The sequence below is a fragment of the Triturus cristatus genome, chromosome 7, assembly GCF_964204655.1.
Source record: "Triturus cristatus chromosome 7, aTriCri1.1, whole genome shotgun sequence".
Taxonomy (NCBI): domain Eukaryota; kingdom Metazoa; phylum Chordata; class Amphibia; order Caudata; family Salamandridae; genus Triturus; species Triturus cristatus.
In genome coordinates, this window is record NC_140590.1 from 1,609,395,948 (window position 1) to 1,609,408,250 (window position 12,303).

A 12,303-nucleotide genomic window follows, 5' to 3' on the forward strand; every position below is an offset into this window, starting at 1 on the left:
GTCTTCGCAGTCCGAGACTTCTTAACTGGAGGCCAGCTCAGTTCAGGCCCTTGGAGATACTCGGCACTAGTAGAGAAAGTTCAGTCCAGTCCTATCAGTGCCCAAGGCAGAAGCAGCAGCTGCAGGCCAACTCAACAACACAGCAATGGGGCAGTACTCCTCCTGGCAGCTCTTCGTTTTGGCAGGTTCCTTGATTCCAGCGAGATCTGTGATGTCTTTTCTATCCCCGAGACTTCCAACAGGAGGCAAGCTCTACTTTAAGCAGGATGATGAAAGCACAGTCCAGTCCTTTCCCTACCCAAGCCAGAAGCAACCACTGCAGGCAAACCCCTCAACACTTAGCATAGGGGCAGTACTCCTTCTCCAGCTTTCCCAGGCCTTCCTCCTGGCAGGTTCGTTAGTTCAGAAGTAATCTCAATCTCGGGGGTCTGGGCCCCAATATTTATACTAGCAAATCCTTTGTCCTCTGAGGGCAAAGGGGCCTTTGCCTAGTCCAACCCAGTTCTGGAGTACTTAGTTTACACGAGGACTCCTTTTCTTTCAGAGCGCAGGGCAGAGACATCAGACCCCCCACAGGAGGTGGAGCCAGCATTGGGGAGGGAAAGCAAAGCCCTATTCAGGTACCAGGTGCAACCCCTCCCACCCACCTACATGAGATCTCTCCATTCAGCCCTGTGCTGACTCACCCAGTCTCCGGGAATTCCCCAGCCCCTGTCACTCAAACTCCAGACAAGGAATACACAACCTAGCAGAGGCAGGTTTGGATGGTCAGACAAGAAAATACCTACTTCCTAAAAGTGGTATTTTCAAACTCAGAATGTTAAAACCAACCTCACTAAGATTTATTTTATCATTCTGAGTTCAGGCATACTAAACTCGAATTTCTACCATGTTGCCTGGGTCAGTTAGGATTATAGGATGTAATAATCCAACTGCCCATTCTGGCCTATGGAGAACAGGTAGTCTTGCAATGGTGAAAAACGAAGTAGGCTGTAATTCACTATCAGGACATGCCACACACACCAGGGCATGTCCTACCTTTCACATACAATGCACCCTGCCCACAGGGGTACCTTGGGTCTACCTTAGGGGTGACTAACATGTAGAAAAGGGAAGGTTTAGGGACTTGCAAGTGTCTGCACTTGCCAAGTCGACATTGCAACCCCAGGCTGATGACAGACTCTGCAATGGCAGGCCTTAGACACTTTACAGGCTGTTTGCGTGGGTGGCACAATTCAGTGCTGCAGCCCACCAACAGCATTTGATTTATAGGCCATGGCACTCGCAGGGCACTTTACTAGGGATGGACACATAAATCAAGTAGCCAATCATGGAAACGCCAATCACAACACAGTTTACACAGAGAGCATATACACTTTAGCACTGATCAGCAGTGGTGAAGTGCCCAGAGTCCTAAAACCAACACACAGGGCAGGAAAAAAAATAGGAGGAAAAAGCAAAAAGTTTAGGGATAACCCTGCAAAAAGGGCCATTTCCAACAGTGGGTGACTACCCACCCCAAGGAATAATCATAACCCTCAGTGTGAACCATCAAAGTCACAAAATTAACCGTTAGGGGTTCAAGCTATCTATTGTGATAGGCCGAACGCCAAAAAAAGTCAAAGACAACTTTGCTGAGAAGCACAATCCCTCATCCACCAACTGGCGCCATGCTTCGTTATCGGACTGTGGTCCACATCCGGCTGGCTCTGCAATGCTAGCTCAAGGGAGCTCTTTGCACAATTCTTCGCAGAATGGCCCGAGTGACCGAAGTTACTCAAAGTGTGTTTGAGGTAGACTGGCCAAGCAGGTGAGGAAAACATAATAAAATTGACTCAAGCACCCCCTTGAAGGTACTTTTAACCATAGGGAGCCTATGTCAAGCGAAATCACCTGGTTAGGACAGAGCCCCTCTAGTAAAGTAGGCAACAGAATGACTATCCTGTTTAATTGTTACTTATCATGTAGGGGGAAATGAGACGAGACATGTTGAACGTTTGATCTCCTGGGACATCTTTCCCACAAGGAGCCTGCTTTTGTATCTTTTCATATAGGCTTCCTATGATTAACAGAACCCGTAAGGGGGGGGTTCATCAGCCACCGTTGGTGGGTGAAGGCTTTTGCTCCGCAACAAAGCTGCCCTTGGCAACCCATTTCTTTTGCGTTCAACCTATCACAATAGATAGCTTGTACCAAGTCGTCAGAACTGCACACACACTGCACCATTACTTTGTGTGTTGGACCAGTAATCTCTTCTCTTCCTTACATAGCCGGTACACATTTATGCCTGACACGAGCTAGTCTGTGGGAACAACTTCTCCTGGGCCCTATGCAATGGAGTAAAAGTTCCTAGGGCCATCCATACATCTTTGGGGCAATTCCTAGGTAGCAAAAGTCTTTAGTCACACTAAACTTGGACTCCGAGGGCTGGAAGTGGGTGTGGGAATGTATAATGGTAACCCCAGTGTCCTACCAATCTAAAACAAAAATCCAGTTTGGGGCAGCCACTGTACCCAAAATACACCCAGAGACAGAAGCTTGGTTGAATAAAAGTAGGGTTTTCCAGCAGCGAGACAGTGAATACTCAAGAATTTTTCTGGCATTCTGGTTCTCTTCAAGTGCACCCACTGCGTTATATGTAAACTCTTGAGCAAGAAGCCTGGTGGGACAAAGCCGGCCCTTCAACAACCAGACGGTGGATACACAAAAATACGCATCCTGCTCTTGCAGCCTTTTCTGTGTACTCAAAAGTGTTAGAGGTAAACCCATAAGACCTGTCAATCATGATTTGACATTCAAGCAGGATATGACACTAATGTCAAAAAGGATGCTTGTGGACCCCACCCTGCATATTCTGGGAGGTTAAAAGGAAAAATCACTGCCCATTTAGGTTAGCCTATTGTTTAGTTCCTGGCAGGGATTTTACACCTATTCAGATGCTAATTAGTGGAAGAGCCAATGTAAAATCAGCCTTCAATAACTTTCTAACAGTTACATTTTCTTAATGCTCTTTTTTTTTTAAACTTCATTTAATAGTTCCACTATTTCTCCAAAATACAATATTAGGATTTTAATTTGTACTGTACTTTTCTACATAGGACAACTAGGCCTGCCTCTGTGAAAAATAACTTTTGGGATTCTGGTCACTATAAGGACATGTTATCATTAAATTTCCAGATGTCCTAATTCAAATATCATGCACCCAGCCTTGTTGGGACCAAGGCCTACATAGGAGGGACTGATTAACATTTAAAACGACGGTTTGCTCAGTCAGGAGTTTAACATTGTGAGTTGCATTTTAACACAGCAACAGTCAGTTGCAATTTAACACTGCAACAGGCTACACTGGGTTTTACACTGTCAATGTAGTGGATGACAATAGGTGCTGCAGTCCACTAGTGCCATTTACCAAATAGGTGCTAGGTACATTTTGTACCATATACTAATGCCACCAAGTTTAAACAGGGAGCACAGCGACTTTACTGCTGGCTAGTAGGTTTAAAAGCACAAAGTTCTAACCCCAGAAAACTATAGGGTCCGGCAAAAGGTGAAAAATATGAAGTGACCAAGCAAAAAAGTTGAATTTCGCACAAACAAGCCAAAAATGTACAGCCAGTAAGAAGGCTATCAGGAGCACACTGCTGAATTTTAACAAAAATAGGCTCAGCAGAATAACGTTGGTAATAAAAACCTACCTCAAAGAAACTGAAATAAGAGAAATGATAGGGCAGTATGTAAAAGACAAAAACACAATGAAGCGCCACTCAGCATGAAAAGCCTCACAACAGTAAGAACAAAATTACAAAAGACAATGTAAACACACTATATATATATATATATATATATATATATATATACACACACACACACATATATATATACACACACACACACAAAGTTTAACAAGGATCAAACAAAGCTCAGGTGCATGTTCCTACAGCTCAACCTGCTAGGTAACTCCCTCCCAAGCACAGGTGACATTACTAACTACAGGACTTAAACAGATATGATCATAAGACATAAAACGGGATTCCATAATGATCAACCTATAAACCAAAAGCATGAATAAATCAACAAATCTCCAAAAACACTGCAGTGAGCAAGACTGAAAACAGTCCCAAATGTGATTATTTTTAAAATGCAGACATATCGAAAATATATAAAAGATCTAAGATGATGTACAATTTGTAGCAGGTCCTGGCAGGCAGAGTTAACCACCACAATTAATGTCATTTCACAACTGTCAAACATTTTTCAAACATGCTGGTAACTAACTTTCAATGTAGATTTGGGAAGAATGCCTACCAAGTAAAATTCATATGGGAGGCAGAAAAGCCCACATTTTTTCAACACTTAAACGAATACTAAAGGGACGCTAGTGTGTGCATGGACAGAGTCTTAGGTACCTGTATTAGAAAAACAGTACAAGAGGGATTCGGGCACACTTGACCCACATGGATCAGCTGGTGGCAGCAGACCTTGTAGCATGTGAATGCGTCCCTTCCTCACCAACATAGCAAGAACAAAGACAACACCCAGTCTGAGATCCACTTGCGACAGACTGGAAATTAAACAACTATGAAAAAGCCAGTACTGAGTTAATATCACTACACTCTACATCTAGTTTATTTCATACAAGATCCTCTAAATGGTTCTCTGCCAATTATATTTTGAGATAATCATTTAGAGGATTGTGTATGAAATAAACTGGATGTAGAGTATAGTGATGACATTCAACGCAATAAGTCTTTAGAGAGGCAATAAAAAAAAAATATCTAAATGAGGAAAGGATACTGCTGGTTAGGGTAACAGATTTGTCCTACTGAAGCATGGTTAAGAGTTTAATAAAGGTAGTAATATGACAACCAGCATCACCTCCAGTCCTTTATGTAACATTACATTAAGCATGATTGTGTGGGGGCTGTACAAAGGGTATGAGTGACTGCAGTACCATTACACTACAGGATTAGTTTGTGTAATAGTTAACGCTGGTGCAACAGTACTTTTACTAAACCATGGATACTAGTAGTTTTAGCAATAGAAGCAGTCACTGTAATAATTCTTTGGTTGTACTAGTGCAAGAGGAAGAATTTGGCGCACTATCTTAAGTGGTATAGGAACAACCTACACTTGTACCAACAAAAGTATTCATAGTACTACTAAAAATAATTACTGTAGTGAAACAAACAACTTGTTGTGCATTTAATAGGAGTAGATGCAGTAGGAGTTGTGAAGGCAATGTCCCTAGCAGCAAAGGCAGTTCTGCTATCAGTGACAAAAAAAATCCCAACTGATCTTGTTAATGTAATGTTTTAGAAGTTAAAAAATTAAATCTAATAGGACTTCATCTAGTCGGTCTTGCGAAGTAAATGCATCTTTTGGATAAAAAAATGAAGTACTTTAAATGGACTCTAATTGTTGGTGGATGAATTGGGATTTCATAAAGTAACAGACATACAGAACCAAAGACGACTATTTACGGATTAAGCTCCCACCAGCAATCCTAAATGAACTATGGAAAGCTCGCTCAAATCAGGGAGCATTTCTGGCAATACCCCAAAAACATTGCACATTCTCATACTAGCAAATGCTTCTCTATCCCCACCAAAAGCCACAACACATATGCCAGCAGGGCTGCGGGAGACCAGGGTTCAGCAGTTTAGGAAACTGTTCTCCTGGCCTTACTTTTAAGGAGTTTAATCCTAGTGTCTCTTGCATCTTTTTTCATGACCACTCCTCACAAGGAGATGTCCCTCGACCCAGCTCTCTCGCTGCAAGATAGGGATGCTTGTTTGCAGGCAGTACATGCGGCCCATGGAATTAGCAACAGGTCCATTTAATGCCTATCACAAACGAAAATATTTTGCACTTTAAAATGTTTGTTTTGAGGTCACAATTTTGCAAACCAATCTACGATAACCTGAGCATTTTGACTATCAATGCGCCCATCAGCCTAATCCCACAGGGCACTTTGAGCAACATATTTGCAAATACGGGCTAGAGCAACAGGTGGGTCACATGGTGGAGGAATAACCAAATACTACCAGCACACAAGTCAGTCCAGTGAGTAACTTACTGCCACAGTTCCTCAAATCTCCTCGGAAAAGTGAAAGCTGAAACCGAGTCAACGGGAAAACTAGTTATGGTCAAAGTGAAATACTGGCACAAACAAAACAAAAAAAAACACAAAAAAAAAAAACATGAAGGAAAAACAAAAGGAAGAAAAAAAGAAAAATATTCCTCTGATATCCTGCTCTGGTAAATAATGCTTTACAGAAAAAATGGACTGAAAGCCGGTGTGCCTCTTCGTCAGCCCATACTAAATGGAGCAGATATGACAGTAAGCACAGGAGAGGCCAACAAGAGCGTATGACAGCTGACTGGGTGTGACAGAATCAGGACGCTAAACTTAAATGCATCTTATTTTTGCCCCCCAAAAAAATAAATACTACGGGGCCTGGAGCTACCTAACCAGTAAAACATGCTCTCGTGCAGCTAGAAAGTACCAGCTAATGTATCCGACAGGTGCTCCCGATTCAGTTTAAAAGGCCACAGGACTGTCTTAAAGTCAGTGAAATACTTCATATAGGTTTAGGTTTCCAAGCACGGTGTTTTATTACTCATGGGACAAGGTTATCATATCTTCCTTGCAAGCTACACCATCTAAAAGATACAAAGTTTAATAAAATGGAGTAACATTTCAAACTTTAAAAATTAAAAGAGTGCTGACGTACCGATTAACTGAGAAACTCGGTTAATATTTTAACACCTCATCACAATTATTTCCGAATTACCTGAGCAAAGATGTTCAATTTTGGTTAGATTCAGCTGCAGAGACTCGTTGATCCATGCAAGCATATCATGTCGACTCAAGTTATCACTGGTCACAGAAGTGGAATATACATTGACTGCCATTTTCTGAAGAAAAAGAAAAATATACCTCTCCATTACCAAATGAGACATGTTGGTGCATCCACATTACAGTGGTACCATGTACATGAGCCTCATCAACCACTAATTTCCACATTCTGAATTTGAAATGAATTGGTTTAGCTGTGCCCTTTATAATTGATGCGTAAATGCCATGGAACTAGACCACAGCATAACCTGGTTCCTAACCGAAATACCCCAAACGCATTTCAAATACTATAAAGGAAAAAACACTGTCACAACCCAAAACAACTTTACACAAGTCCACTATCTCTAAACAGCATTTTCTAACCATTCTATCATACATATCTTTCAACATTATCTCCACTAATTAATAACTAAGCGCCATTACAGTAAAAAAAAATACAATAAATTGTAAGACATTTCCTTTATCTAGAGTTCTGCACCAAGAAATCTCGTTTTAGCCAGCACTGGTTTAAACCAAGAATTCTCTCATGTGCCACAGCTCGGCAAAAAAATCCTTTACCATCATCATCAGATATGGACTCATAACGCTCCCCCCGCCCCCCCCCCCCCGTTCTTTCGGGCACACTCTTTCATGCCCCCCCCCGTGAATTCAGTCAATAATCCACTCATCTGATCCTTTCCAAGCAATAACCTGACAACTATTGCTTTCTCCCCTACATTATGAATGCCGCATTGTGTCCTACCTAAAAAGGAAAATTCCCAATTAGCCCCAAGCACCCTCGGATTAACCCCCCACCAAACCCATACTAAGAAAACTAATTTTACCCCTTCAGCACTTTAACTTTACCTCAACTGCCACATTATATCCTATTCCAAAAGGCACTTCTTCCAACAGACCCTTTATTCTCTTCCTGTAATTAACACTATAACTGCTCTGTCATTTCTCCACCTCCCTGGGTACATTATGCCACAAAAAATTCTACTGCCACAAAACAGCCGTCTAGAGTCCACGTCTTTGCCACCCATAGCATTCGAGTAGGTTTGCACGAGCTCCACCCACCGACATTTCTCAGCCCCATAACAGGCACCCCCCTCGGCCCCACTGCCTTACTAATCGTTCTCCATAAACACATTCCGCAGCTACCCAGTAACTGTATTCTCATTATCCGAGTGCCAGCCTCATTCTAAGAATTACAACGACCAGACAGACTCATTTCACCGAAACGATCCCATGATCCAGACACGTCCTGAATTTTAACCCCATCCGCCCCGACTCCCCACTTGGCCTAGCCGCTGTCAACTTCTTAGGTCCTCTTCTATACAAAGACTGGGAGAAGCGGTGTACTGTGTGGGATACAGTACACCGCGGAGCCAGCCAGCCAGCAAACCTCAAAGTCCCCCACCACATCGGTCCCACATTCTAGGCCTCGGTTCATTTAAGCACATGTCCCGCCTACCGTTTCACCCAGACCGGCCTTCCCGCAAGCGCCTCCACTCAGCAGTGTTGCGACAAACAAAACTGTCCCTCTGAAACACTAAAATCCTTAGCTACCGCTGCCTTCGCATCAAAGCCCTCCCGTTACCTGTGCTACCCGTCGCCTTCAAACCGGCACCGCCCGTGTTGACGTCATGCGCAAAGTAGCCATCTTCCTTTGCGGCTTTACGTCATCTCATGAATAATTCAAACCGCCATTTTGCGCGCCCTGCAAATAGGCGTGGCATCTGAAAGGAACAAGGAAGAGTCGGGAATCCCAAGTAGGTCCCCAGTGCTGTAGATGTAGAAGAAAGACTAAACCATCAACGGGAAAGAGCTAGGGTAAAAGCTAACATACCTCAGTTAAGTGCTTGAAACGGCTTGTAGCAGCCGCCATATGCATGCAGTGCTCCAACAAAAGCATACCAATTTTTTATTGTTAAACAGCTTGCAGTTGTAAATTGTGACTCAGTTGGAGGACCGGAGGCTCGGATTAGACTGAGCGTTCTGTACCTTCAACTCTCAGCAGCTGTTAACCATAACGACTACCTTACCCAACTGTAGTGTAATTGCCAGTTTACCGGAGAAAAATACTGACCTCTTGATCACTGTGTAAGATTCTGCAAATGTCCATACCTGATTCTTTAGTACTGGCAGCGAGCACTTCCCCGTTAACATTACCAAATCTTTTAACTGTTTATCTTGACTATTTCCAGGGGGAAATTATTATTAACTATGACTAGATCTATGCAAGCATTGTTTGCCCGCATTTCTTCAGAGTGCAGTGTCATTTATTTATTGAGTTTTATATAGCGCTGGCTAGACCCGGAGTGGAGTGGTGCAGAGTGCCAAATCGTGCAGTGACATAGAGTTCAGTGGCATAGAGTGCAGTGGCATGGAGTGTTTTAGAGTTAAGTGGTGTAGAGAGCAGTTGCGGAGAGTGCAATGGCATGGTGTGGAGTAACGAAGATTGCAATAGAGTGGCGTAGACTGCAGTGGCAGAGTACATTATTTCAGACTAGAGCGAAGTGGTGTAGAGTGCCGTGGTATAGAGTAGAGTGTGGAAAAAGTGCAAAAAAGCCGAACGCGAGTGGAGGAAAGACTACTTAGACTCTAACAAAACCCTTTACCTATCTAAACTTCGCACCTACCACAAGGCGATTCGCACTACTCGAGCCTCCTTCTACGCAAAGGAAATCGAACGCAGCTCCAATCCCACCAAAACCATCTTCAACTTAGTCCAAAATCTCCAGAAAATCCCCAATCCAGGCTCTTGCATCACCTCCCTGAAACAATGCGAGGACCTTGCCACCTTTTTTACTGAAAAGGTGAGGAAGATCTACGCGTCCTTTCCACAAGACGATGCTACGCCCACTAACACCCCCCATCCGACGGCAGAGACATCAAAACTGCTAAGAATACCCGACATATCCCTCGACGACCTTTCTAAACTATGTAGACAGGTCAAGTCTGGTTCCCCAGCAGACCCCATGCGACCGTCCAAATTCTTGGAATCACTTGACTTCTTCCTCCCCCCGCTTGCCAAACTACTCAATCTCTCCTTTTCCTCAGCGGTGGTCCCCACCTGTTGGAAATCTGCTTGGGTTTCACCCATCATCAAAAAACCCACACTGGACCCCAATAAACCAGAAAATTTCCGGCCTATTTCACTGCTCCCCTGGACGTCAAAACTGGCTGAAGCTCATGTCAACAAAATACTATCCCATCACATGCAGCAAAACCATGTCCTGGACCCTTCCCAAAACGGCTTCAGGCCAGGTCACAGCACTGAGTCGGCTCTGCTGACCACTACGGAGCACCTTCGAGGTATCCTAGACGCCGGTCAAAGTGCCGCGCTGATCCTGTTGGATCTCAGCGCGGCCTTTGACACGGTCTCACACAACATCTTGCTGAAACGACTTGAGGCCATTGGGATTGGCGAATTAGCCCTTGAATGGTTCCAGTCCTTCTTAAAAGACAGGTCCTTTCAAGTTTCAGCCCCACCCTACATCTCTCAACCCCACTCCATCGGGCAAGGGGTCCCCCAGGGGTCGGCGCTTAGCCCATCCCTATTTAATCTATACGTTCAGCCTCTCGCAGTGGTGGCAAAAGAGTGGGACCTTACGCTGGTGTCGTACGCTGACGACACATAGCTGGTCATCACACTCTCAGAAGGTCCATCACCTTCGGCAACCAAATTCAGAGATGGCCTCGCAGCAGTCGCTAGGTGGATGACACTCAACTGCTTGCAGCTAAATGCCGGGAAAACGGAGGTCCTCCTCCTGGGAAAAAACCCTACCCTTTGGAACCATCATTGGTGGCCCTCTGTGCTTGGCCCCACCCCCGTGCCAAAAGATGTCGTCAAAAACCTAGGTGTCTGGCTCGACCCCTCACTTAGCTTTCAGTCCCACACGAAGAAAGTGGCAGCTACGTGTGTGGGTCTCATGAGGAGCCTCAACCCCATACTTGGATTCTTTGACTCCAAAACCCGCCAACTCATCATACAATCTATGATTCTTGCCCGGCTGGATTATGCCAATGTCTTACTTTTGGGGGCAAACAAAGCTGTACTAGCAAGACTGCAACGTATCCAGAACTCGGCCGCCAGAGCAGTGGTTGGTCTCCCACGTAGGTGCTCTGCCAGAGCCACCATCCGTAATTTGCACTGGCTGCCAATTGAATCTCGGATCCACTTTAAAACCCTGACCATGGCATTTAAAATTCTCAACTCTGACTGTCCTGAACTCCTGCGCCCGCTTCTGGTACCATACACGCCCCAGCGCAACTTGCGCTCATTGGGACAACACCTCGTGATGGTCCCCCGAACTAAGCTCTGCAGACAGGGTGGACGTTCCTTCAAAGTCTTAGGGGCTAAGCTATGGAACTCCCTACCTCTGCACATCCGTACCCAAACCAATCTGATCGCTTTCCGAAAGGAACTCAAAACCCATCTCTTCTCTGTCATCTAATTCCTCTGTTGGTCCCCCCTCCCCTCAGGTACTGGTTAGGTCAGCGCCGGGACGCTCCGTTGCTGGGGCAGCTGTTCGCGCTTTAACAAATAAATAACATAACATAACATAGAATGCAGTGGTGCAGAGTAGAGTGGCGAGTACAGTTGTCGGAGTAGAATAGAGTGGCGTAGAATGCAGTGACGCAGAGTAGCGTAGAGTAATTTGGTGTAGAGTGTAGAGTAGACCGGCGTAGAATGCATAGTTTTGAGTAAAGTGGTGTAGGTGCATTGGTGTAGAGTGCAGTGGCATAGAGTGCAGTTGTACAGGGTAGAGTGTCAGAGAGCAGGGCCATAGAGTGGCGCAGAGTAGAGTGGTGCAGAGAGCAGTGACATAGAGTACAGTGGTGCAGAGTAGAGTAGGGTGGCGTAGAGTGCAGTGATGTAGAGTGATATGGCATGGAGTAGAATGTTGTAGAGCATAGTGGCGTAAAGTGTGCTGGTGCAAAGTAGTTGTCGTAGGTGCAGTCGCGTAGGGTGCACTGACAGTAAAGTGGTATACAGTGCATTGGTGTAGAGTACAGTGGTTTACAGTACAGTGGCAAAGCGTAGACTGCAGTGGTGTACAGTGCAGTAAAGTGGCATAGAATGCAGTCATGCAGAGTGCAGTGGCATTGAATGCAGTGGCATAGAGTGGTGCAGAGTAGAGGTTTGCAGAGAGCAGTGACGTAGAGTACAGTGGGACAGAGTAGAATAGAGTGCAGGGGTGTATAGTGTGATGGTGTAGAGTGACGTATAGTACAGTGACAAAGAGTAGAATGTTGTAGAGTATAGTGGCGTAAAGTGCAGTGAGGTAACAGTTGGCATAGGTACAGTGGCTTAGGATGCATTGTTTTTTTAGTAAAATGTTGTTGAGTGAAATGGTGGTCGAGTGCAGTGTTTTAGAGTACAGTGGCGTAGCGTAGAGTGGTGCAGCGTAGAGTGCAGTGTCATAGAGTGGAGGGGCTCAGAGTGGTGAAGAGTG

General features: G+C 44.7%; 1 protein-coding gene across 8 annotated transcripts in view; it reads right to left on the reverse strand.

Moving 5' to 3' along the window:
- MAPRE1 (microtubule associated protein RP/EB family member 1) overlaps window positions 1-8,583 on the reverse strand; it is a 102,086-nt gene extending 93,503 nt beyond the window's left edge. For 4 of the 8 annotated variants that reach the window (XM_085619480.1, XM_085619476.1, XM_085619478.1 and 1 more), the window contains exons 1-2: window positions 8,442-8,583; window positions 6,795-6,918 (exon numbers count right to left, since the gene is read on the reverse strand). In XM_085619480.1, the coding sequence (XP_085475606.1) occupies window positions 6,795-6,915 (121 nt within the window). In that variant the 5' untranslated portion in view covers window positions 6,916-6,918; window positions 8,442-8,583. Of the gene's footprint in view, window positions 1-6,794; window positions 6,919-8,315 lie in introns of all 8 variants that reach the window. The other 4 variants (XM_085619477.1, XM_085619475.1, XM_085619481.1 and 1 more) reach the window with 3 other exon arrangements.
- Between the last annotated feature and the right edge of the window lie 3,720 nt (window positions 8,584-12,303).